The sequence below is a fragment of the Epithele typhae genome (genome assembly GCF_022376455.1).
Source record: "Epithele typhae strain CBS 203.58 chromosome Unknown BXZ73scaffold_21, whole genome shotgun sequence".
In the NCBI taxonomy this organism is placed as follows: domain Eukaryota; kingdom Fungi; phylum Basidiomycota; class Agaricomycetes; order Polyporales; family Epitheliaceae; genus Epithele; species Epithele typhae.
In genome coordinates this window covers 297,829-320,812 of record NW_025954212.1, presented here as the reverse complement: position 1 = coordinate 320,812, position 22,984 = coordinate 297,829, and the positions used below count along the sequence as shown (strand labels likewise).

The 22,984-nt window shown below is 58.5% G+C and overlaps 9 protein-coding genes across 9 annotated transcripts; 4 read left to right on the top strand and 5 right to left on the bottom strand.

The window, feature by feature from the left end:
• Positions 1-361: 361 nt before the first annotated feature.
• Positions 362-2,518, bottom strand: BXZ73DRAFT_89749 (MFS general substrate transporter; the record flags this gene model as incomplete). Its single annotated transcript, XM_048025380.1, has 12 exons — positions 362-439; positions 502-787; positions 838-886; positions 943-1,168; positions 1,222-1,437; positions 1,493-1,769; positions 1,818-1,886; positions 1,940-2,035; positions 2,090-2,133; positions 2,186-2,283; positions 2,339-2,383; positions 2,425-2,518. 12 exons carry the CDS (start codon positions 2,516-2,518, stop codon positions 362-364), a joined length of 1,578 nt encoding a protein of 525 aa, XP_047878356.1.
• A 461-nt stretch (positions 2,519-2,979) lies between these two features.
• BXZ73DRAFT_46184 (glycoside hydrolase family 105 protein) lies at positions 2,980-4,368 on the top strand (the record flags this gene model as incomplete). Its single annotated transcript, XM_048019648.1, has 5 exons — positions 2,980-3,138; positions 3,199-3,214; positions 3,273-3,376; positions 3,431-3,708; positions 3,759-4,368. 5 exons carry the CDS (start codon positions 2,980-2,982, stop codon positions 4,366-4,368), a joined length of 1,167 nt encoding a protein of 388 aa, XP_047878355.1.
• A 243-nt stretch (positions 4,369-4,611) lies between these two features.
• Positions 4,612-6,181, bottom strand: BXZ73DRAFT_46198 (NAD(P)-binding protein; the record flags this gene model as incomplete). Its single annotated transcript, XM_048019650.1, has 7 exons — positions 4,612-4,656; positions 4,711-4,828; positions 4,884-5,289; positions 5,346-5,521; positions 5,584-5,744; positions 5,801-5,841; positions 5,881-6,181. The coding sequence occupies 7 exons, from the start codon at positions 6,179-6,181 to the stop codon at positions 4,612-4,614; spliced, it is 1,248 nt and encodes a 415-aa protein (XP_047878354.1).
• A 4,666-nt stretch (positions 6,182-10,847) lies between these two features.
• On the top strand, positions 10,848-12,071 carry BXZ73DRAFT_89746 (alpha/beta-hydrolase; the record flags this gene model as incomplete). The annotated part of the gene is made up of 6 exons (XM_048025379.1): positions 10,848-11,124; positions 11,177-11,246; positions 11,308-11,421; positions 11,479-11,564; positions 11,625-11,882; positions 11,947-12,071. 6 exons carry the CDS (start codon positions 10,848-10,850, stop codon positions 12,069-12,071), a joined length of 930 nt encoding a protein of 309 aa, XP_047878353.1.
• Positions 12,072-12,262: 191 nt separating this feature from the next.
• On the top strand, positions 12,263-13,431 carry BXZ73DRAFT_46180 (uncharacterized protein; the record flags this gene model as incomplete). The annotated part of the gene is made up of 4 exons (XM_048019647.1): positions 12,263-12,414; positions 12,535-12,674; positions 12,725-13,130; positions 13,242-13,431. The coding sequence occupies 4 exons, from the start codon at positions 12,263-12,265 to the stop codon at positions 13,429-13,431; spliced, it is 888 nt and encodes a 295-aa protein (XP_047878352.1).
• A 485-nt stretch (positions 13,432-13,916) lies between these two features.
• BXZ73DRAFT_89744 (NAD(P)-binding protein) lies at positions 13,917-15,095 on the bottom strand (the record flags this gene model as incomplete). The annotated part of the gene is made up of 2 exons (XM_048025378.1): positions 13,917-14,493; positions 14,662-15,095. 2 exons carry the CDS (start codon positions 15,093-15,095, stop codon positions 13,917-13,919), a joined length of 1,011 nt encoding a protein of 336 aa, XP_047878351.1.
• A 1,066-nt stretch (positions 15,096-16,161) lies between these two features.
• BXZ73DRAFT_77248 (uncharacterized protein) lies at positions 16,162-17,027 on the bottom strand (the record flags this gene model as incomplete). Its single annotated transcript, XM_048022626.1, has 4 exons — positions 16,162-16,494; positions 16,536-16,643; positions 16,668-16,726; positions 16,880-17,027. 4 exons carry the CDS (start codon positions 17,025-17,027, stop codon positions 16,162-16,164), a joined length of 648 nt encoding a protein of 215 aa, XP_047878350.1.
• Positions 17,028-17,915: 888 nt separating this feature from the next.
• Positions 17,916-20,750, top strand: BXZ73DRAFT_46228 (uncharacterized protein; the record flags this gene model as incomplete). The annotated part of the gene is made up of 3 exons (XM_048019657.1): positions 17,916-18,044; positions 18,240-20,108; positions 20,160-20,750. The coding sequence occupies 3 exons, from the start codon at positions 17,916-17,918 to the stop codon at positions 20,748-20,750; spliced, it is 2,589 nt and encodes an 862-aa protein (XP_047878349.1).
• Positions 20,751-21,453: 703 nt separating this feature from the next.
• On the bottom strand, positions 21,454-22,644 carry BXZ73DRAFT_46200 (NAD-P-binding protein; the record flags this gene model as incomplete). The annotated part of the gene is made up of 4 exons (XM_048019651.1): positions 21,454-21,732; positions 21,800-22,138; positions 22,209-22,484; positions 22,546-22,644. The coding sequence occupies 4 exons, from the start codon at positions 22,642-22,644 to the stop codon at positions 21,454-21,456; spliced, it is 993 nt and encodes a 330-aa protein (XP_047878348.1).
• Positions 22,645-22,984: the final 340 nt, after the last annotated feature.

The following is a 22,984-nucleotide window of genomic DNA, read 5'->3' as shown; positions in this document are numbered from 1 at the left end:
GTAGAGGAGGTCGCTATCTACAGTCCCGTTATCTAATAGAGGATAGAAGTGAACAGCTACTACCTAATGTCGTATTCTGTGTATAGTAGAGGTTACGATGGCACATACCTGTTTTCGCGTCTCAGTACGCCTCGTCCTCGAGGGTGGGCGCAGTGCGGAAACAGTGATCATGTTTCGAACACGCGTGTTCCGATCTGCGTCTCCTCGGTCTGGGTTTGGACAGCGGACATGAGTAAGAAGTGTGATTGAGCGCAGATAGTGTACAGGAAATACAACACATGACGGCGGCGCTGACAACGCGCCGCCTCAGTATGATACAACGATGGCGTGCGGGGCGTGATCTCGTAAGTAAGGGCGGCACCTAGTACGTGTACCGGAAATCGGGGTTCTCGCGGTCCGTGAGGTCGTCAAAGGCGTGACTGTGCGCGACGTGCTCGCCCTGAAAACCCCACTCCCATCAGCGCGCGCGCTCGAGGTCAGCGCGTCGGCAGAAGAACGCACCTGGGGACGCGCGGCGCGCCGCTTGAGCGCGTTCATGCGCATGAGGTGCACGCGGAGGAAGAAGAGGACCGCGATCTGGACGGCGTAGACGACGATGTGGGCGACGAACGCCTTCACGTACCGCGGGCCGTCGTCCGCGCGGAACACCTGGGGCCCGATCGCGTTCCCGACCGCCCAGGCGATGAAGACGAGGGTGGAGGCGACGACCTGCTTTGTGCGCCCCGCGACGTTGTTTGACATCACCGCGAGGTTGAGTACCGCGACGGCGGAGAAGGCCATCGTCAAGCTGTATGCGTGGTCAGCCGTCGTGTGCTGAGGGGAGGGAGAGAGGCGCACTAGAAGGAGATCAGGAGCCCGACTTTGGTGTCGTGCCTAGTGGGGACCGCTGCGACAGAAGACGAGTCAGGTGGGTGCGCGCGTGAGGCGAAAATGCGAACGAACTGAGGAAGACGATGGTGCCAACGACGCTGGGGATCGAATAGATGATCGCGAGCAGGATCTTCTGGTTGTAGCGCTTCGAGAGCCATGCACCCGAGAAGAGGAACGCCATGATGATCGCCCCCTGCGCGATCGCGAGCAAGTACGTCTGCAGACGCGTGTAGCCGAACGCGGTGATAATGATGTTCGAGAACGCGCCGAGGCCGCCTGGCGGGAGGCCGTTCGTGAACTGCCCAAACTGTTAGTTCCTTGGGTGTTCCCCAGAGCATCAGAACGGCGCACCGAGACGACTGTGACGCCAATGACAGTTGGGTCGGTCATGGCCTCGCGCACTTGGTACCACTTGAACTCCTTGTTCTGGATTCCGGTCTCATTTTCGCGTACGCGCTCTGCCATCAGAACTCTGTCCTCGGGAGAGAAGCACGTTGCGCGCATCGGCGAGTCGGGCAGCCAGTACGCGACGAACAGGCCCCACAGGAACGTCAGGACTCCCAGCACCTGCGTGAAGTCTCATCAGCTTCACCAGGCCATCACAAGGGGAAGACGACCGCACCGTAAAGAGGAACTGCCAGTTTTTGATGTGGGGGCTCTCGAAGTGCGCGACGCCGTACGCAATCAAACCGCCAACGCACTGCTGGAGGCCGTTCATGGAGTAGAACGCGCCGATGACGAGCGCCTGCTCCTCGCGCTTGTACCACATTGTGGAAAGGAAGACGAAGGCGGGCTGGCAGACGCACTCGAAGACGCCGAGCAGAGTGCGTACGATCACGAGCCCGGTGAAGTTGTGGCACGCGGCAGTGCACGCGAGGACGATGCCCCAGCAAGCAATGCTTGATATGCGTCAATCCAGAGTGCTCGTAAACAGGGGATGCGCTTACCAGAATGCGAGGTATTTTCCAATAGGAAGGCGTTGAATGAGACGGTTCGTCGGGAATTCCCAGATCAAGCTGTTGAGCCTCTTTAAGCCGCGAGCTCCTTCGTTGTGGTGACTTCCACTCACATGGCCAGGTACACACACGTAGTCAACCACGAGTACTGCTGACCGACCAAATGGGTGTCCTCGATGATGCCCATGATAGACGCAAAGTTCAGGGTACTTGCTATATGTCAGAATGCGGTGCGATCAATGAGGACGGCTGAGGGTACGCACCCCTTGTCAAGCGTTTGGGCAAAGTACGTGACTACCATGACCACCTAAGTTCCACCTTCAGGAGATTTGGAGAGCGTCTATTAACGAAATACTCACCAGAACGCGCTTGTGAATCATCCAACGCAATCGCCTATCCGTCGCCTCGTCAATCTCCACCGGTGCGCCCACACTATGACCCTGGGCAGCGAAGAAATCTGTGGAAGTTGTTTCAGCACGTCATGCATGTAGTGCGAGAAAACATAGACCGACCCGCGACCTCCCCATCAATACCAGGAAGAGTTATGCAGACGAAGACTGGTCAGTCGCGTTTCACGCGCGCAAGAAGCAGCACATACGACGAAATGCGCCCCCGCTCGACACTGAGGCGATGTCTTTCTCGACGTCCTCCGTGCGATACTCCACCCCCTTGATCATGTCGGAGTGTGTCATTGCTGGGTCGGAGGATACAGGATACCGATCCTGCGCGCGATGCCAGACGAGGGGAGGTGAGGAAAGGCGGGTTCCCAGTCGACGCGTCGACTCTTTACCTCGCGCCCGGGGTTTATAAGGGCATCGTGGCCATTGCGCGCGCACCAGCTGACCCCGCCAACTGGCGGGACGCGCTCAAAGCTGTTACGCGCGCCGACCACTCCTGCGGCTGCCCCAGTCGGCTACCCCGCACGAGCCCTCACCTGCTTCAGGCACAGCCAAGCCCCCGCCGCCTCGTGCGGGGCCCCGCAGCGGGGGGTCCCGGACCGAGGCGGACCGCTGCCCGGTAGCGTGCATGGGTGATACTTTGTGCGGGGGCGATCGGTTTTCCGCGGGCGACCATAAAGCGTCGCTGCTCATGTGGACGCCTTTAGTCTTGTCTTCAGGAACCCTCTCTCCGCCCTTGTCTCTTCGAGCCCGGCATGTCGTTTAGGAACGTGAACCAGGCGAAGGTGGCGACGATAAAGCACATCAACAACCTGATCACATGCCTGGTCAATATCAAGGACGAGACAGGCGAGTTCCTCATGCCGTTAGCCGATGGAAGGATCATCGACACCAAGGGCTGGGAAGATTGGGAGGTGGGTCATCTTAGACTTTGCGATCAGCCACAAACCGGAGGGTACTCACCTGTTCTGCAGTGGACGCATGGAATCGGTACTTCATACTACGCTGTCTGGATGAGATCGGCACTCAATCAAACTGCTGATTTCAGGGCTGTATGGGCTGCTGAAATTCAATGAGATCACCGGGGACAAACGCGCGCTCGACATCGCTCTTGCTTGGTTCCGGGACCGATTCGAGGTCGGGACGACGAAGGTATGCTCACGTCCAGTAATCGATGCTTGATGATTGATCGACATAGTGCTATAGAACGTCAACACCATGTCGCCTCTTTTGACAGCCGCTTACCTTCACCACAAGGGCGCGGCGGACTACTACGTCCACCTCGACTCGTGGGCGGAGTGGGTGATGTACGACATGCCCCGCACCACGGAGGGAGGCCTGCAGCACATCACCTACCTGCTCGACAACCCAGAGCAGTTGTGGGACGACACACTGATGATGAGCGTCCTGCCGTTGACCAAGATCGGACTCGTCTTGAACCGGCCGCACTACGTCGAAGAGGCCAAGCGTCAGTTCCTCCTCCAGTAAGTGCGTTTGAAAGCCCCCGCACCTTCGACCGCTCATCCTCGCGCAGCATCAAGTACCTTCAAGACCTCCAAACCGGACTCTGGTTCCACGGTACGGCCTCCGGACTCTCTCGCCTCCTTCGCATCAAGACCGCTGACGTTCACCCAGGCTGGTCCTTCGACGGCCGTCACCACTTCGGCAAGGCCCTCTGGGGCCGCGGCAACTGCTGGGTGACCGTCGCGATCCCGGACTTCATCGAGATGCTCGCACTCCCCGAGACGGACGGCGTGCGCCAACACCTCGTGTCCGCGCTCGCCGCGCAGATCGACGCGCTCGTCGCGCTCCAGGACGCCGACACCGGGCTGTGGCACACGCTCCTCGACGACCCCACCTCGTATCTCGAGGCGTCCGCGACGGCCGGGTTCGCGTACGGGATCGCGAAGGCGCTCCGGCTCCGGCTGATCCCGCGCGAGGAGCGGTACATGCGCGCGGCGAGGCGGGCGATGGAGGGTGTGCTGGCGCACATCTCGGAGGAGGGGGAGCTGCGGAACGTGTCGTTCGGGACGCCAGTGTTCATGGACTTGGAGGACTACAAGAAGATCCCGTTGACGAGCATGCCGTACGGCCAGAGCTTGGCGTTGCTCGCTCTGACGGAGCATCTGAGGACGTTCTTGTAGGGGCCAGTAGTCGAATCGAATGTACTACATCGAAGTGTTCGAATGTTCACCCTTGGTGGCTTCGAGGTTTGTGTTGGTGGCAGGGGGTAACCACCCGAACTGAAGGCAATTGAACCCTGCGAACCTTGTTTCTACTCCTGTAGAATACATGGGCACGCCGCCGCCAAATATGGACGGCATCATCCTCGTCTACAAAGCACTAAGCGCTTTCTGGGCGTCTGGCATTCTGACATCGCGTGCCGTTCACGGCGCCTTGTAGGACGACGCAGGGCGAGGTGGCATCTCCGCCTGTCGACAACGTATGAGAAGACGAGAGATATAGAGCGATTGCGGAGACTATACCTTCTCATATATCATCTCGACACATTCCATCTTCGTGATCGTCGTCTCCGGCGTCGGCCAATACTGCGGGGTCCGTCCGCGGACCTTGTCGACGAACGCTTCCAGCTGGTAGCGGTACCTGTGCGGATCACGCCTGTCAGCCTAAAAACGCGAGTTTACGGCTCCCGACGTACGTGCTCCAGTAAGGTTCCCCATACCCGTCCTTGCTCACATACACGCGCTCCGTCCGCGCCTCCCCTTTTGACGGGCGCACAGTGATGGAGTGGTACAACGCGGGAACTATGAAATTGAAGTACTCGACCTTCCCGCCTTCGAGCGTGACCTCGGCGTTGAACTTGGGCATGTGTGGGAAGAGCCCGAATGGCCCCCAGCCGGGGTCCGAGAAGTCGCAGATCGTCTCGCCCGTCAGTGCCTCGCCAGCAGCCTCAGCACCAAGCGGAGAGGGAAGCTTGAAAGCGGCGTGCATGGCGCGGTCGACGCGCTTTGCGTCGGATGGCATTCCAATCGCCTTCGCGAAGGTGACCTCGGGGAGGACCTCGTCCGTTCCGGTGAAGTATCGGATGGCGGTAAGGGGATACACTATCAAGGCAGCATTAGAGACGTCGTAGAACGAGAGCAACACACTTCTCGCGTACCTCCTTGATCCATGGTGGAACCTCCACCCAGGTCAAAGTCGTAACGAATGTCGTTTTTCTCCCAGATGAAGGGGCCCATGAGAGTGGGTACTGTGAACCACGCCTTCGCGCTCTTGATCTTCCCGAGCTCTCCGCTGGCCACGATCTCTCTCACCCTCTGAGTCGCAGGATGAAAACTGGAGCGCAATAGCATATATCAGTACAGCGGTGAGCCGGCGAAGATGAACAGGTTGCCCACGTGAAATGCACGGCCTCGAGCACAACGACGCCTTTCTGCGCTGCCCGAGCGAATATTGCGCGCGCTTCGTCCGCGGTGTTCGTGATGGGCTTCTCGACGAGGACGTGCTTGCCGGCGTCGATCGCGCGCATAGTCCACTCAAAATGGAGCCCGTTTGGTAGCTGCACGTCTCAAGAGTCAGCACAACGGAAGCTCTACGAGGGTGAAGAGGCCTGACAGGAATGTACACGGCGTCGACATCCTTGTCGTCGAGAAGGTCTACAAACGTGTCAACCAACGAAAGAGCGCGGAGTTAACGACACCTGCCTTGGTAGCAGGTTTGCCCGGCGAACACCTTCTCGACTTTGTGTTTGTTGGCGTACTTGTCGCCGCGCGCCTTGTCGCGGCAGGCGACCGCAGTCACCACGACGCCTGGATGCGTCTTGGCGGGAGTGAAGAGCGCGTCAGGACCGATGCGGGCGGCGCCCAAGATCCCGAACCGCAACGGGTCCTCGACCTTGGGTAGGACCGGGGGATTGAGTGCCTGCGAACGACCAAGAACATCAGCGCTCGGTGGCTTGGGGCAGTCAAGGGCGCGCACCTTCAGAAACCTCTGCATCAAGGAAGTGCCGACTTGTATCGAGGAATGCAAAGGTGTCGACGACGGCGATGCTGGGAATTGGAGGGACGTCCTCCATCATGCCCATGGGGACCACGCGGATCCATGTGAACGCGTTTGCCGGAATCTGACCGTCGTCAGCATCTCTGATTGGTTGGTTGAATTGAAGAGGCTCTGCCAGTACATCATGTGACCGCGACGCGTCGACGCGTCAAGCCACCGGCTTCTCGGCTTCTGTGATCACCTTCTCCTCATCAGGCTGGTCAAGAAGCTCGCTCACAGAAGCAGATCGCGCGCAGGTGGTTTGAATACACCTGCGTATGGTCGAAGCCACACCCTTCAGCGCATCGTTGTGTCAAGTCACCGATGAGTGATACAACCGTCCAGCTATAGCTGAGCACATAAATTACTTCTTTGTTACCCGATACATACGAGACAGTAATGACAGTAAAAATAAACAGCGAAAGCAAGCGCAGCAGCCATTCGCATCGCCTCAACAACGATACCCATCTTACACGCCTTCATAAAAGGTTGCCCAGGTAGTCGTTCAGACACCAAACTGGACCTTGCGCCCGTTTTCGTAGCCATGGTAGTCCGACGACTTGAGCTCCAGGACCTCGACTGTCCCGACGGTGGTTTGCCCTTCGACCGTGACGTTCCCATTCATGGCGGTCTGATGCCGTCATGGGGAACAGGGTTAGTGCGCGGCCGCAGGAAAGAACATCCGAATACCCGACGCACAGTAGGCCTGTTCCAGGTAACGCTTCCGTGGGAGAGCGAGTGCACTCCGCTGACACCGAAGGGAGAGGTATCGGTGACGCCGACCTCGCTGGCTAGGCGGTCGTTGATGGCACGGCGGGAGTTCAGACTGGACGGACGCGGGCACTGTGAGCATCGAGAGAACTCGTGGGAGTGCCGACTCACGCTGCGAGGAGAGAGTTGGAGTACACTTGTTACAATACGTCAGCGAGCGAGCGAGGGTGCCAAGATTAGAGGATACTGACATCGAACACCGACCACAACCGTTCCAATGTAGATCAAGTCGTGTGGGAGAGCGACAGCCTGTGCGTTAACGAAAAAATGAGAGGAAGTACGCGTGAAACTGGCAACAAAGACTGACCGTGGCGAAGCAGACGGCGTTGTAGACGCCAGTGAGCAGACCGGTGCTAATCGCGTAAAGGGTCAGAGTGTTCAGCATGCCGTCGGTCCTGAAGACGGAAGGCACATTCAGCGGAAGATCAAGGGGCGTGACAAAGCGCCGTTACTTAGTGATACCAGTCCGGCTCTTGCGGAGACTGTTGATGAGAACGGCGGTGAGGACCAGATCTGACACGGTGGAAGCCGCGTTGTGGATGGAGATCAAGAACTGGTAAAGGTGTGAATCCAGGCTAGTGCTGCTCAGAGAATGAACCCACAGTCCACTTCGAGAAAGCATCCCAATGCATGTCTTCAAAACCCTTTATGGCGGCGACTATAAAGGCATTAACACACATCGGATGGCGAGGAACGATGCGCGGCTCACCAATGCAAAGCACTACAGTGGGTAAATAGCACTCGTTAGACAGCTCGCCGTGAACAAGGTAGGCGAAATGATATACCGAACTCAAGGAGCATCAAAATAGACTGACAGATCGCTCAGCTTCATGCTCGACAAGGGAATAGGATACTCGACATACTGCAAAGATGACGAGGAACCGCCACTTCTTTCCGACTGCGAGGCGGTGGGGTTCAGCCTCGGTGAAGTTATCGGAAATTGACAACTCACTGATCCAAACTCGATAGCAAAAGAAGCTAGATAATAAAAACATCTCGGCTTCAGGATCATATGGACCATACCCTCGAGACACACCTTTGAGTAACGATGATCGTGAGACTCTACGATGACCCTCGTTAAAACGTGAATGACGACAACAAGACTGTGAACGTACACCGACGAGAGAAAGCACCTATTACGAGTAGTTAGCACCAGAAAAAAGTGAACAAGATGCTTGAACCACCGCACCGGGACCGAGACCACGATGTCGTTGAGCTTCAGCGGATTGAAATAGTTCTGCACCATGTAGAAGTAGCTGCGCGTCGTCAATCGTTGGCACGAGCGATGATAAGCATACGAAACTTCTCACCATGCCTGCATCGTCAATACACCACAGACGAGTTCGCAAAGCCTACAGAACTCGTTGAGTACACCACATAGTACTAGCGTTTGCAGACACACAGGACAGTGATGACCTGTATCATCGTAGAGTCAGTGCTCGAGGACGCAACATGTGGGACGCGTACGTACGTAAAGCTTCAGCCGGATCTTGTCCTTAGGATACGAGACGAAGTAATGGTGGCATTGGTGGAGCAGGACGCCGAGCAAGCTATGTCAATGAGGATCAGACGCATGCAAAGCCAGAGCCGCTAAGCGAGCGAGCTAAGCACGCGAGCGCACTCACACCAGCGAAACAAAGGTCCCGATAAGCACCGCGCCAAGCGTGTTGTCCAGAGCTGGGAGCGCAACCGCACCCGCCGTCGCAGGGGTGCTCGATGCAGTCGGGGAGTCAGACATAGTCGGTCGGCGTTGACGGGGAGAGGAGAAGGGGCGGGTCCAATCCGAATAGACATTGCTGCATTAAAATAGGCGACTCGAAGGAATCGGCGGGCAGAGCCTCAAGGTCCGAGAAGCTGCCAGATGATCACAGTCGCGGCCACGGCTCAGTGCCGTGGGACATTGTCATAAGATGGCTCCACGAAGGTCAATTGAAAAACAGCGCTAGGACATTCTTCCAGCAGTTACGTCCGCACAAATTACGCGAGTTGCCAACCATAGCTCGATGCTAGATGGAAAGAAACACAGAAGGCTTGACATGAGAAGTGAAAAGCCTCAAGAGACGTTGATCTGCTGCTTCGGAGATGCCGATCGGATGCTTGTCCCTGGTTCCAGTGAGGTCGGTACCTTTACATAAAGGTCAAGGGGGATGCCGCCGGAAGAAGCAGACTCGGAGCAGATGGCGAAGATGATCATCAACAAACTGTGGGCGGTGGGTGACCGCTCCTGCTGATGTCCTGATGTTCGCATCAAGCTATCAGCACCAACCAATACCACAGTCCCCGCCTTGAGGGCTTGATCCACCATGGATGCCGGACCAATGCCGGCGTACATCGAGTTTGGTCTCCCCGCCATGCACAAGACGGGCAGACGTACAAGCCTGGTGCCAACATTTCGACCCGCTCTCCCCAAGTTCGGAAATGCGTTTAGAGCTCACATCATGCATCGATTGATTGCATTTGAATGGCAGCTCCATTCTCCAACCGGTATATCAAACTCGGCATAAGCACCAGCGGGTATGTGTTATAAACAAACGTCAATCAGTGCAAGGAGGCGTCAAATGTGACTGGTGGACTACTTGATCTTCAATCCCTTGCTCCCTCCGCAGCAGTCAGTAAGTAGCATATTCTGTCTGAGCTGTTTGTCGTTGTAGAGGAGGAAATCAACATCACTGTGACGCGCTGCTGAAGCGCTGACCACTGCGTCCCGGCGCCAACTGAAAGATAAGATATCAAGAGAGTATAGGCGCGCGTAGATAAGACGAACGCCGTTCGTTTGATATTTTCTACTGCGACTCAACACTCGGTCCCTCTAAGTCTCTCCCCGAACCCTTTGAAAGCGTATGGCTATGACTGAAAAGAGTCGAAGATCCTAGAGTCATCCAAATGTGACCGGGCGACGTCCGTGGTGTCATGCCGCGACCTCCTCGTCGCCACAGGCCGCTACAGTGCTTTACTTCCTCTATGCTCCGTTTGGAGTACATGATGGACGCGAGTAAGCTGCCTAGACATGATCAACATGTCCATTTTCTTACATCGTAATTACAGGCCTCCATCATGAATGGTTACCCAATGTCCATGATCAGAGGTCATCTCCAATGCTGTATGCGTAACTTGAGCTACCACTTCGGAAGAGAAAGCTCGAACTCCTATGAACTGCTTTGGAGATTTGGGCAGCAGTTGAGCACCTGGTGCGTAATTACACCGACGGTTCCCTACTAATATCATTACGACATTCCTACAAAAGTCGTTCAATAGCATGATGACGTGTTTTCGGCGCAGGACGACGCTTTGAGCAGGTACCACGCGTGCGTATTTCCTATTCTCAGATTCTCCTACCCATGCATTCAGTCAACGGTCTCACATGTGCTGTGATGAAGTGCCTGGCAGTTCAGGCACCACACCCTCCCAACAGATCATCCACCTCATGGGCCTTTCTGTCGCGTAAGCAACCCTTCAACTTCTCTTCCACTCCGAGCTCGGCGTGAGATATGGCCGATCACGCGTTGGTGATTCCTCGGACCAACGAGTATCACTGACTTCAGCCGCCTCGTGACGAGTCCTTCTGACCGTATGCCTCCTGGGGCTGGAACAACCCTCATCCGCTGATCCGCCCCGCGTGTCTTCGCGATTCGCTCCCCCCGCACGGACAAAGACGTCGATCCACACCCCTCAGCGCTGATGAATGGCCAATGGCTCGGGACCCAGACCGGCTACCGCGTATTCGAGCGTGTTTATAACGCGTGGTCGCTGAAGCGCGGCTCTCGAGGCTCTCCCGACCTCTACGCTTCCGGCACCCAGGTCGCGTCTGCTCTCGTCGACCTCCAAGGCACCCTCCCCTTCGCCTTGCTTCTCGATGGCTCTCAAGCGTGCTGCCCAGCTCGGTCTCGTGTTCCTCGGCGCCATCGGCGCGCGCACCGCGGCGCTTCCGTCTCCGCTTGCCAACCGGGCGAACTCCATCGCTGCGCTGACGGACAGCCAGGTCGCCGTGTTCAAGCCGTATTCGTACTACGCCACGACGGGCTACTGCATGCCGAACACGACCATCACGTGGAGCTGCGGCAAGAATTGCGACGCGAACCCGGACTTCAAGCCGGTCGCCTCTGGGGGTAATGGCAAGAGCGTACAACGATGTGAGTGCCCCTGGTCCGTAATCTCACTCTGATTGGTCTGATGCGATGACAGGGTATGTCGGGTATGATCCGCACTCGAAGGAGGTCATCGTAAGCCACCAAGGAACCGATCCCAGCCAGTTGTGAGTGAGGCGTCACCGAGATGGAGCAGTTTAATGATTGGGATTTTCGTTCCATTATCAGCGAGCAAATCCTCGTCGATGCGGATATCGGCTTCCAGAACTTGAACAGCACCTTGTTCCCGGGCGTCAGTAAAGACGTGATGACCCACAGCGGCTTTTCTGACGCGCAGGAGAAGTGAGCGTCCCGCCATGCCTACCGCACACCCCGTCTGATCCAATCTGTCTCCCCTAGGGCCGCCACGGAGATCCTGGCTGCGGTAAAGAAAACCATGAGCATGTATGGAACGAACAAGGTGGTGGCGACAGGCCACTCCCTCGGTATGTATCGTCCTTCGTCTCGACGTTCCCTTGCTCATTTGCTCATTCACCACGATGCAGGTGCCGCCATTAGTCTTCTCGACGCGGTATACTTCCACATCAACCTCCCCCAGGCCTCGGTGCGCTTCATCGGCTACGGTGTCCCGCGCGTGGGGAACGACCACTGGGCAGATTACGTCGACGCGGCCGGCTTCCCGGTGACGCACGTGAACAACAAGCAGGACATCGTCCCGACCCTCCCATACGTGTTCCTCGGCTTCCACCATCCCTCGGGCGAGATCCACATTGTGGACCCCGAATCCTGGCTGTCTTGCCCAGGTGTGTAGCTGGTCATCATACTAAAATAGTCATGACCGTACGCTCAATGTTCTCCTCTCTTCAGGGCAAGACAATAACGACAAGCTATGCTCGAAGGGCGCAGTGCCGAACCTCTTCGTCGGAGTCGCAGACGACCACGCAGGACCTTACGACGGTGTCACGATGGGTCAAGACACCTGTGACGACTAAGTCAATATCTTGATGTCAGTGTGCAGTAGGCTGTACGTATGGGCGAGAGCACACCGAATGTATTCTTGCTTCACGTCACATGAGATCCCTTTCGGGCATAGTTGGGAATCGATATATGAGATTCTCACCCCCTGGCTTCTTTCCTCATCATCTACCCCGTCTACCGCTTGGAGTTCCCTGCAGCGATGTCGATGAATCCCGAAATGGAGGTCGCAGCGGATCTCATCGTTCCCCTCGACCCCAACATCCTATGTATTTCAGATGAAGAGAAGGATTTCCTACTGAAAGCTGTCCATCCAGACTGTGATGTTATTCGAGCCCGCATCTTCGAGGTTCAGAAAGAGTGAGTGGATCCCTTCATTGATTCGATCACGGCGCGGAAGTTGACAAGCTCGCCACCGGTCACAGAGCCTAGTAAAGCAACTTTTCAAATACTATGTGGTTCTCTTTTGTGCTGATCAAGGGCTAGCGAGAAGTATCCGTACCCATGCATACGGGCCTTCCATTTCGCCAATCTCATGATGCGAAAGAACGCGATCTACCCTTCCGTAGTTGAGGCGGGCAGGAAAGGCGATACTCTCCTGCTTGATTTAGGGTGCTGCAGTACGTGGATCTCCTGTCAACAATGAAGCTCTTCTCACACGATCCTTCAGTGGGAACGGACGTGCGCAAGCTCGTTCTGGATGGATACCCAGCGACAAACGTGCTCGGGTGCGACCTCCGGCCCGAGTTCATCCAGTTGAGCCACAAGTTCTTCTCCGACTCCCCCGTCACCTGCAAGATCCGCTTCTTCGCGGACAACGCCTTCGACCTTCCGCTCGGGACCACCGAATCAGAGCCACCGACCGAGGTGCCGACCGAGGTGACCAGCCTCTCCCAGCTCCAGGGCGCCCTGACGCACGTCTACACCGGCGCGTTGTTCCACCTGTTCAACGAGGAGAATCAGTACGCGCTGGCGCTGCGCGTCGCGTCGCTGCTCAAACGCGTGCCCGGTGCGGTTGTCTTTGGGCGACACCAGGGCCTGGAGAACGCAGGGACGATCGACGACCACCTCGGAAGGTATGTGCGCACGCACGCGGGTTTTCTCCGAGTCCGACGGTGACTTCGACCAGGGTCTCGATACCGGGACTCACGGCCAGATATCTCGGCGCTGACCCTAATGTGTCCCAGAGACCGATACGGGCACTCGGAGGCGTCTTGGACCGACATGTGGAAGAGGGTGTTTACGAAGCTCGAGTGCGATACCTTCGCAACGGAGCGCGTGGTGGTCCAGGCGCGCCTCACGGAGGGATTCCAGAGGAACATCTTTCAGTCTCATAGAACCCATCGCATGTTGTACTGGAGCGTGTGTATTGTCTGACGGCAGAACAGTCGTTGATGAGAGGCAATACAATATCCAGTAATATCTAGTTATGCACTTACAACCCGCGACCCGTACACAGCCGTCTCCCGACGCTGCCTGTGCGCACATTGTATCCTTCGTCAGAAGGTTGACCTCGGAGAGATGAGTCGACGACACCTCGCCGGACCTGGTTCCGCATCGCGTGGACGAGCCACGTCTTACATTGCGCCTTTGATCATCCTAGGATGCACCCGCGATGTTCTCCCATTCGCTGCCGCGCCGCCATGCCCATCTGCGTGCTGCAGCCATAGTCCTTCTGACACACGCAGCCAACCCTCTACTATGACCTTCGCTCATCATTTGTGCTCGCTCTCGCCTGCTCTCGCGCGTTGCCGTCTTGCTCTCATCCAAATGCGGGGGCACATGGCAACCAAGTGGATCTGATCATCCGCGTGGATGCATCGAGTCTCGATAACCTACATGGTCGTCCCGATCACAAGGAACTAGGCTCCTTCCCTCGCCGCCTCCCATGCCCCGTTGTTCCGCTTCGCCGCTTCGATCAGCGTCTTCATCTCCTCCGCGCTCGCGTTGTCGAGGATCCACGCCGGCAGCAGATTGTCAGATGCCCACCGGACCATCGCGTGCACATGCCACGGCGCGAGCACCCTGCTCCCGTCCTGCGCGCCCGACAGCCGGACGAGGTTCCGCGCGAGGCTGTTTCGGTGCGGGGTGACCAGGCTGACCGGCATCGGCGTGAGGTGGCTCTCGCAGTGGACCCCGCCGACGGCGAGGTACGCGAAGCGAACCCCAGTTGGCGCGCCGTCCTCCTTGGAAAAGTATAGCTCGTCGTTGTCGAGCCCACGGGCGAGGGCGCGGAGGTAGCCCTTCGAGGCGGCGTAGATCGGCAGGCGGGCGGGGGCGATGTCGGCGGTGATCGAGCCAGTGAACTGGACGAGGACGGGGCCGCCGGCGGACGCGGCGCGGCGGAGGGTGGGAAGGAGGACGCGGATGAGGTGGGTCGCGAAGAGGGCATTGCGATTGGTAACCTCGATAATGTACTCTTGAGGGCGTTCGTCGAGCCTGGTAGCAAGTGTAAGTGGTGGGCATACAACTGGAGCTTGGGAGCCGAGGGTGATAGAAGGGATGGATAGGGGTATATCCGCAAGGGTGGAGATGTATGCTTGAAGGACGAAGATATATGCGGGAAAGGCGGAGGTGGAGACCGAACACACAGACATGGGGGCTTACCTCTCGGAAGTGGTGTCTGAATTCCCCACGTTATGCAACACCCAGGTGATATGTAGGTCTTTGAAAGGCGCAATCATCGTTTCAAAGTTGAGGTCGCTCTTAGACGCGTCCGCGAGGAAGTACTTGATGTCCAGGTCCTTGGCCGAGGGAACTTCCTGGCGCAGACGAGCAACGGCCTTCTCCATACGAACCTCGCTTCGACCGTGAATGATGATGTTGAAGCCACTTTTGAGGAGCTCGGCTGCAACAGAGCTGCCTATGCCGTCGGTGGCTCCAGTCACGAGGGCGTAGGGGCGCTCGCCATGGAGGTAGCGTTTGATGGAGCTCGGGCGGAGGTAGTAGGTCCAGACGAAGCGGGTGAGTCCGTACACTTTCGGGATGAGAAGGGCGACACCAATAGCAGCGAAGACGTCGACAGCAATGAAGTTGGACATGGTTCTTGCGCCGTGGTCGTAGGGATCCGTGAGGTTTATATTTCAGAGGCAGGCATGGGAATGCGCCCAAGAACCGTGAGATGAGAAGCTGTTATGAAGGCGGAAGGTGGAGAAGTGAGCCGGAGTCTGGAGACTGGCCAGAGTCTCATCAGTCTGAGAGAGCGCGACGCGTGGGCACGTGCCTCTATAGTGCGCGGATTAGCTACGCTTCGTTTTTGGTTTTGTGCCCGCGCGCTTTGCCCACTCGCCCGGGCCGTATTGTTCCGGCTCCCATTGTCTCGTCCGGCGGTTGCAGACAACGTGCAATCTCTTCCTCCCGTCGCCCGATAGCACTGTGACGCCGACCAGCCTTCGAGCATGTGTTGGGTATGATGCATGAGCTGTGGGGAACCAGAGTATGGCCTCCACAAAGTGCACCACGACGATAACGAACGCGCAGCGGTGTGCTGTGCCACTGCGCATGCTCGCAGTGTGCACAGCGCCGTCCCTATCCCCGTTACCTGGGGCAGGGACTCGTTGGGGGCGTTGTTTGTGGTTGCAAAATGGCTCGCGGCCGTGCAAGTCGCGCGTGATCGATGGTGCGTGTATACTACATGACGTGATCTGCCGCCTGCCTCCTCCCTCCGCACGTTGCATCTTCCTCCACTGCAGTCTAAGAACCCTCTCCCTTGTCCCGCGGTGAAGTTTTCACCCACGCACGCGTGCGCACCACCATCTTGAGCCCCTCACACCCGCCGGCAACACGCCCCCGGATCAGGGCAGTGTGGCATCCACGACACTCATCATGAGCACAAGCGCGGACCTCGATCAAGTGCGCTCACTTCGGGGTTCTACTCAAGTGCTGCAGCACCGTAAGCCAGTGCGACCCTGACACGGTGATGCCGTCACTGCCCTCGTCGGAGATGTCCTCCATTTAGATATACATGGCAGGTGCTGTGTCCACGGGGCCGTGCTAGGCGCGTATTGTCCGACGGTATGGACGCATTTCTCGAGCAGCATGAGTGCAATAGGCTCTGTGATGCTCTGGGTCTCAACCTTCTACCGTGTTCGCATTTTTTATCCCCGCTTACCCCTGCTCCTCGTGCTCGCAAGGGTAAGGGTAAGCAGGTGGACCGATGTGCTGACGAGTATTGGCTGGAGCCTGTCGACAACGAGAGAGGTCGTGTGCGCCCGGGACACGGCTCTTCGACTCCGTGGGGGTATGTGCAGGCTCAAGGAACACAGCCCGGCGATTCTTGCTGCACTCGCTGCAGCACCTTCTGGGTCGGAGTTTAGAGCTTGTGTGAGAGGGAGCCATGGCCAATGTCGAGAGGGCGAAGGTGTGGAGAACGGGTGATGCGCGTGGAGGCTTGAAATGATGCACTGACTCACTTTCACACACAATCGTGTCGCGCACACTCTGGAACTACCTCGCATTAACTGCAGTCATACTGAACACACTCTCGCGCGACTTCGCGCTGGTGCGCTGATGCGCACGCTGCGCGCTAGCCATGCGCGCATAGCGCCCATCGTACCAAACCACCGCCGACGCAACCAACTCCAACCGCACTGCCAACGGTCCGCGCAACGCACCAACCGCTCCATAACCGCAACCCGCACCACTATCTCACCGAGCCACCCGCGAGCTGCAGCTGAAAAGATCCCGCGCAACGCGCATCGACATACGCGCTGACCGACATCCCCGCAACCACGCCGCCTCTCTCAAGCCTCTCTCTCTCGCGCGCGCGCCCACAGCCCCGCTGACAGTCAAGCCCACTACGTCCTCGGATATCCCCCACACACACAAGCTCTTCTCGCCTCCCCGCGTTCCATGCTTCGCTTCGGCACTTCCTGTACTCCTCGATGCCCTGCATCTAGATTCTGGTCCGCTGGATCCGTTCCCACTCCCTTCCGTCTCACTTTACATCCCGGCTCCGTCAGTACCTTCTCCATGCTAGAAACCACCTGCCTATGTCTCGTGATCATAGCTTATGAGTCGTGACCACGCGACCATTGCACGGCGTCTACTGTACACTCTCCCATCCTCCTCTCAGCATTTGTTTCGATTATTCTACCACATTTCCTCACCGACATGCCTATTCTGTATGTAGCCTCTCGGACTTCGTTGCTACGCCTCATGCGCCCTCGTCTATATATTATAGCATATTTTGCGCTCTATTGACAGTTTCGACGCCGCCCCATACAGTGTATGCTACTCAGGGCCCAACATCCGACCGTCCACCTCGCCTCAGCCGTTCCGCCATCCTCCCCGTCTTCTCCGCTTGCACCTCTCTTCCTCTCTCCCTTTCACGCGCTCGCCTTATCCCCCCGTGCCGGGCCCCCTTCGCATCCTATTTCGTTCGCCTCCCAGTGTTCGCCTCCCATCAGTGCGCCGTAGGGATGGGCGCGGGAGTAAGGGAGACCGTGGGGTCACACAAAAAGGATTAGTCATCATCTATTGTCTGCGGCCGGCACAGCCGGCACCGGCCCGATGCCGCGTCAGCGCGCGCAAAACCAAAAACGAAGCGTAGCTAATCCGCGCACCTTAGTGCCTCCCACGTGGACTTCGAACTTTGCGCCCGACGAAGCTCGTCCCGTCCTCCGCTCTTTCTCCTTCCCCTTCTCCCTTTCTCTCCCCCTCCCCTCCGCTTCTGCCCCCCTCCAGACTGCCCGTTTCCCTCCTTTTTGTCCGAGCGTAGGCTCGCTCATCCAGAAAACTGAATAACGAAAACTGTCCGTACATTCTCAGTACTGTCGCCGTGTCGCCACTGATCCTCACTCGTCTCAATTTACAGCATCCACGCTCTCTTTCGCCCCCCTCCCCCTCTCCTCCCACCCTCGATGACCGCTCCGACTCAAGTGCTGCCTCCATGGCTCACCCTCTCCAGCACTGTCATCACTATGCCTGACGGTCGTCTAACAACCGCCGCCACAACCATTCAGCTACCTCTCACCTATTACGGGCCGAGTGTGAGTCGTCATCTTCCCCCGCTCATTGGTATCGGAGACAGCGTTTCTCTACCGCTTGTCGACGTGGGGTGCATTTCAGGGTGCATATATGCACTTCTGGCTATGCGTTAGGCGCATATATGCACGGGCTCTTGACTCTTACATGCTTATATCGCTGTTTCGTATCAAGTACAGTTTGCTCATACTCTAATCTAGATACCACTAGGCACCGACGGTGTCTGGGTCTACGGCGGGCTGACCTCTCCCCCTCCTTCCTCTGCGACACCTACCTCCACCTCCGTCTCCGCCATCACATCATCCTCCGCTACCCTTCCCACCACATCCACATCCATCATCTCATCGTCGGCTGCAACAAGTACGACCACTCCCCCGTCAACCACGGCTTCGAGCTCCTCTACTTCAACCGTCCCCACCGCTGTCGCCGGATCCTCCCGTATCTCTCCGACTATTTTGGGTGCCATCCTTGGCAGTGTCCTTGGGACGTTACTACTGCTGGTCCTCCTTGTCATCATTTATCTCCTATGTCGTACCCGACGCCGCGAACCCTCAAGCACCCAGCAGTCATCAAGCTTCTGGAATCGGTCGACCACTTTGATGTCACTGCGCAGGCGGAAGAGCTCAGCAACACTTCCGATCTGGACCGGCTGGGAGATAGTGCGTCCGGGGGATAGACCCGTTGGCGGTGGGAGCGAGCCTGGTACCCCTGGCGAAGGTTCCCCTCGTGGTAGTGGCGACGAGGTCGATCCTTTCCTCACCCGACGCAGCATCCACAGCGGCACGGAAGAGATGGGCCAGACTCGCACCGATACCGACACCCTCGTCAGTCTCCCTGCTATCGCCCGTGCCGGGTCCATGTCGGGCCATCATTCAACAACCAAGGCTGGTAACTACATCATCCCACGCGACGTCCAGATGCGCATTGCGGACGAAGAAGCCGGCGAGTTCCCGTCATACGCTAGCGTGCGAATGGTCGAGCGACGGGCCCCCCATGATTACCAGTTGCCCCTTCTGCCACCTCCGCCCCGCGAAAGCGGCCGGCCGTCGTCTCACCCGTCGTACACATCGGAGAAGTCCAAAGCTGCGCGGTCCGTTATTTCAGAGAGGTCGGGCGTCAGCAACGTTACAGACGGCCAAGAACCTGAAGCCGAGGTGCTCACTGCGTGCCGAGTTCACGTCGGTCAAGTACAGCCCTTCGCAATTCCTGGCCCCAGCTCGAGCTCAACAGGTGGCGTTCTTGGACTCAACCGAATAGGAAGCATTACACGAACAGCGTGGTTCCGAAGGATGCCTTTCCTTGGGCCTCATGACGGTGCGCAGCCTGTTCCAACCAGCGAAGAAGCCGCCGACGGCTACACCCGTACCCCTCCCCGCCACTCGCGTGCCCACTCTCGGTCTCAGCCTGGATCCCCATCACGTCCCAGTTCCTACGCCGCTGTTCGCATGTCTGGCTACGAGTCAGGTCCGGACAGCTTTGGACGGCGAGTACGCGGAGAGTCCGGGCTAGGGTTTGCACTGGTGGGTGAGCGGCCCATCTCATCCGTGAGTGCTCAAAGTGCGGCCAGTGGTGGCACCCTCTTCTATGACGCCAGCTCCCGCCCAGGGAGCTCGATGGGAACGCGCTCCACTCAAGGAGGTCCCTCATCTGCTGCTGTCCCCCCCGTCCCTGCACTTTCCCCAGCGCACCTTCCCCACCCGTCGCCTTTGTCGCAAGAGATCCCCAGGCCTTTGACTTCTCCGGAGCACTTGTACAGCGAAAGCACACCCGACGCGCCGCCGACCTACGATGCTGCCACTTCGCACGTTGACTTTCTCGACATGCCTGTTCCCCGTCCCGCGTCGCCGTTCCGCTCTGTCTCTGGCCCAAGGATGTCACCACCGGGTCTTCCCGACCCGACCGTCTGGCGCAACTCGCACGCAAGCAGCAGCACGCGAACCCCGAACACGGACAACACCTCCAGTGTTCACATTGACGTTCTCGAGGATGCGCCTCCCGTCGCTGATGGTGGTTGGATGATGATGTCTGGTGGGGGGAGGGCGGACGGTCGGCGGTTAACTTTCGGAGTGGTGAGTACTGCGTCGCTCCCCTTCCGTCCTTCCGCTGACGTGGCGTTGAAGCCCATGGTCGTTCAGCCTAGGGATGCCATTCGGTCAGAACAGGGCTCCCTCCACTCTATGCGCTCTCATCTGAGCCCGGTGTCATCTCGTAGTCCATCGGGTTCTGCGGGTGCATCGTTGCGTTCAGGTGGCAGTCACTCCCGCGGGCACACCGGCAGTAGCGGCGCGTCCCTCGTCCACTCCAACTCCATCGGCCACTCGGACCATCGCCCAGGAAGGCTTCGTGCAGATCCTGGTGAAGTTCCCTCCCCTCCGCTGTCCGCCGTCTTCCCTGGGAACGGTTACCCCTCTTCATCGTCCCCACCGATGCACGGTGCGGACGTCCTTGCTCCAGTGGCGTCCGCTCGCCTGGTGGTCCCCACAAGCGCTCCCATGCCCGACGATATGCCGGCGCGCCCCCAGCCGGCGACCATCTCGGGCACGATGACGTCGCGTGCGACCGCGGAGGAGAGCCTCACAGATCTGAGCGTCACGACTTCACAAACAGACCCCATCACTGGTGCAACAGTCCACATTCCCCGTGTGCCGCTGCGCAACGGCACGGAACGAGCTTGGGGTGAGGGACCGTTGCGCGAGGATACCATCTGGTAGTATACCGGTGGTATGCTTTCGTTCTCTCCCTCATCTCGTTTGGACCTTGCTCTGCTGTATTCTCCATCGGACTGTTCTGCCATGCTCATCGCTCTCCTGTGCTCCCTGGATGTCCCGTTAGTGCTTATGGTTTTAGAGCGCCGGCATAGGCCGGTAGACGACCTGGTGCTCCGTTACCTTACGTCCCCTTTGGATATGTGAAATTATTCACTTCCTTCTCCCCCGCCCCGCTTTTTGCTCCGTACATCTCTATCTCTTCGTCGCTCCGCCCTCCACCCTCCTCTCATCGCGTCACCTCTCCCCCGTTGGCGGGCACATTCCCATGTCTATGCTTCCCTTTTCTCACCGCGACCCCCTCCACCTCACCTCGCGCGCTCACGACCACTCTGCGATACCTCCTCTCCTACCTCCTCCCCACCCCGGCCGTGCGCGGCGCTCCGCCTCCCATCGTCTCCTGTGCCATGTATCCATTACTCGACCTACTGCTCGACGTTGCTGTGCTCACGCTTACGACCTGTTATGATCACGACCCGGAACCAAGAATCGATTGTGCTCCGCCTGTGCGTCTTATGAATGACTTGTGTGTCCTCTGGCCGGCGTTGATATTGCAATGTGGACAGATGCAAGCTTATTATCGATTCCGAAAGCGTACGGGCCTACGCGACGGTCGTATATTTCCTCTATCACCATGAACGACATCAAGTCAATCCGCCCAGTGGCGCATGAGCGCAGCAGGATCCTCCTCCGCGTAAAACTCCTCCGCAAGCTGCTCGATGGGCCGCTTCTGCAGGTCTGGGTAGAGCTCGTACACGTCAACGTAGCCCTCGGCCAGCGCGCTCTCCACCGTGCTCTCCTTAAGGTACACGATCGAGCGCATGAACCCCACCCAGGCCCTTTGGACGTACGCCTCGCGGTCCGTCGGGTCCTTCGCGATCCTTGCCTCCGCCTCCGCGGCCCACTTCTCCATGTCTTCCGGCCGGACCTGCAACCGTGCACAGCAGCACTCCCATCAGCCCCGATCCCACGAAAGAAGCCGCAGCCCGACGCACCACGACCCTGCCCGCGGCGAGCTCCTCCGCCGCGCCCGACTTCGCGAGCGCGACCGCCCACACGTCCGCCATTGCCCGCTCGTCGTCGTACGCGACCACCTTCCTGCCGAGCGTGCGCGGGTCCGCGACGATCCGCGCGACGAACGCCCCGACCCGGTGCAGGTCCGTGACGAGCATCTTCGCGTCTTCCTCGAACGTCCGTCGCGAGAGCGCCGCCCAGCGCGGGACGGCCGCCGCCGCGCGCGGCGGCGGCGGGAACGCGGCCTGGGACCACGCCCCGACGTTGACGACCGTGTAGGGCTGCCCGATCGTCTCGAGGTACCGCCAGACGTCCTCTTTCTGCCCGCAGGCGCCGAATCCCGAGTCAGCACCACAAGAGCAGTCTGCAGAGGAGGAGAGGGGGACACACCGCGGGGTGCAGGGGCCCATGCTTGCCGGGAGGGGCGAAGTCGGAGGGCACGACGCGGCGGACGCCGACGGCCTTGGCCGCGCGGAAGAGCTCCTTCTGCTGCGCGACGACGTGCGGGGCGACGGCGCTGATGAGGGTGTCGACCCCGGCGAGGACCGCCTTCAGCCGCTCGAAGTCGTCCGTGAGCTCGCCGACGCGGACCTCGACGCCCGCGGCGCGGAGCGCGTCGACCTCGGGCTTGGAGGCGGACTGGGCGCGGACCATCCCCGCGACACGCTGTGGGGGCGAAGGTTGAGGGTGAGCAGAGATGACGGGGAGGGGGGTAAGGACGGCGTACGAAGATTCCAGAGGCAAGGAGGCCGTCGACGATGCTCTTCCCGGTGTTTCCGGTCGGTGCGACGACGAGGACGAGAGGCTTGTTTTCTGAGGAGGACATGTCTGGGGTAGTATTCGGTTTGTGGAATTGAGTCCGATGTTATTCCTCATGGAGCCGCATGTCTTCTTATACTCGACGTCGTCTTTTCAACGACCTGAAGGAAACGGACGCGTCCTCCCACAAAGCCCGTGATCGGACAACTCCGACGTCGGGGCTCCAGGCTGAGGCCTGAGACGCCGTGCCGGAGCGTATGTATGCGTCCGGCGGGACTATGGATGCAATGCGGCTCCCGAGTCGCAGAATACATAGGCGGCTGTAAACATATTGCCAATGGTACTGCGCGCAAGTGGGCTTCCATCAGGAAAAAATGACCTGTCTCGGGAGTGCTCCCGAGGCTCGA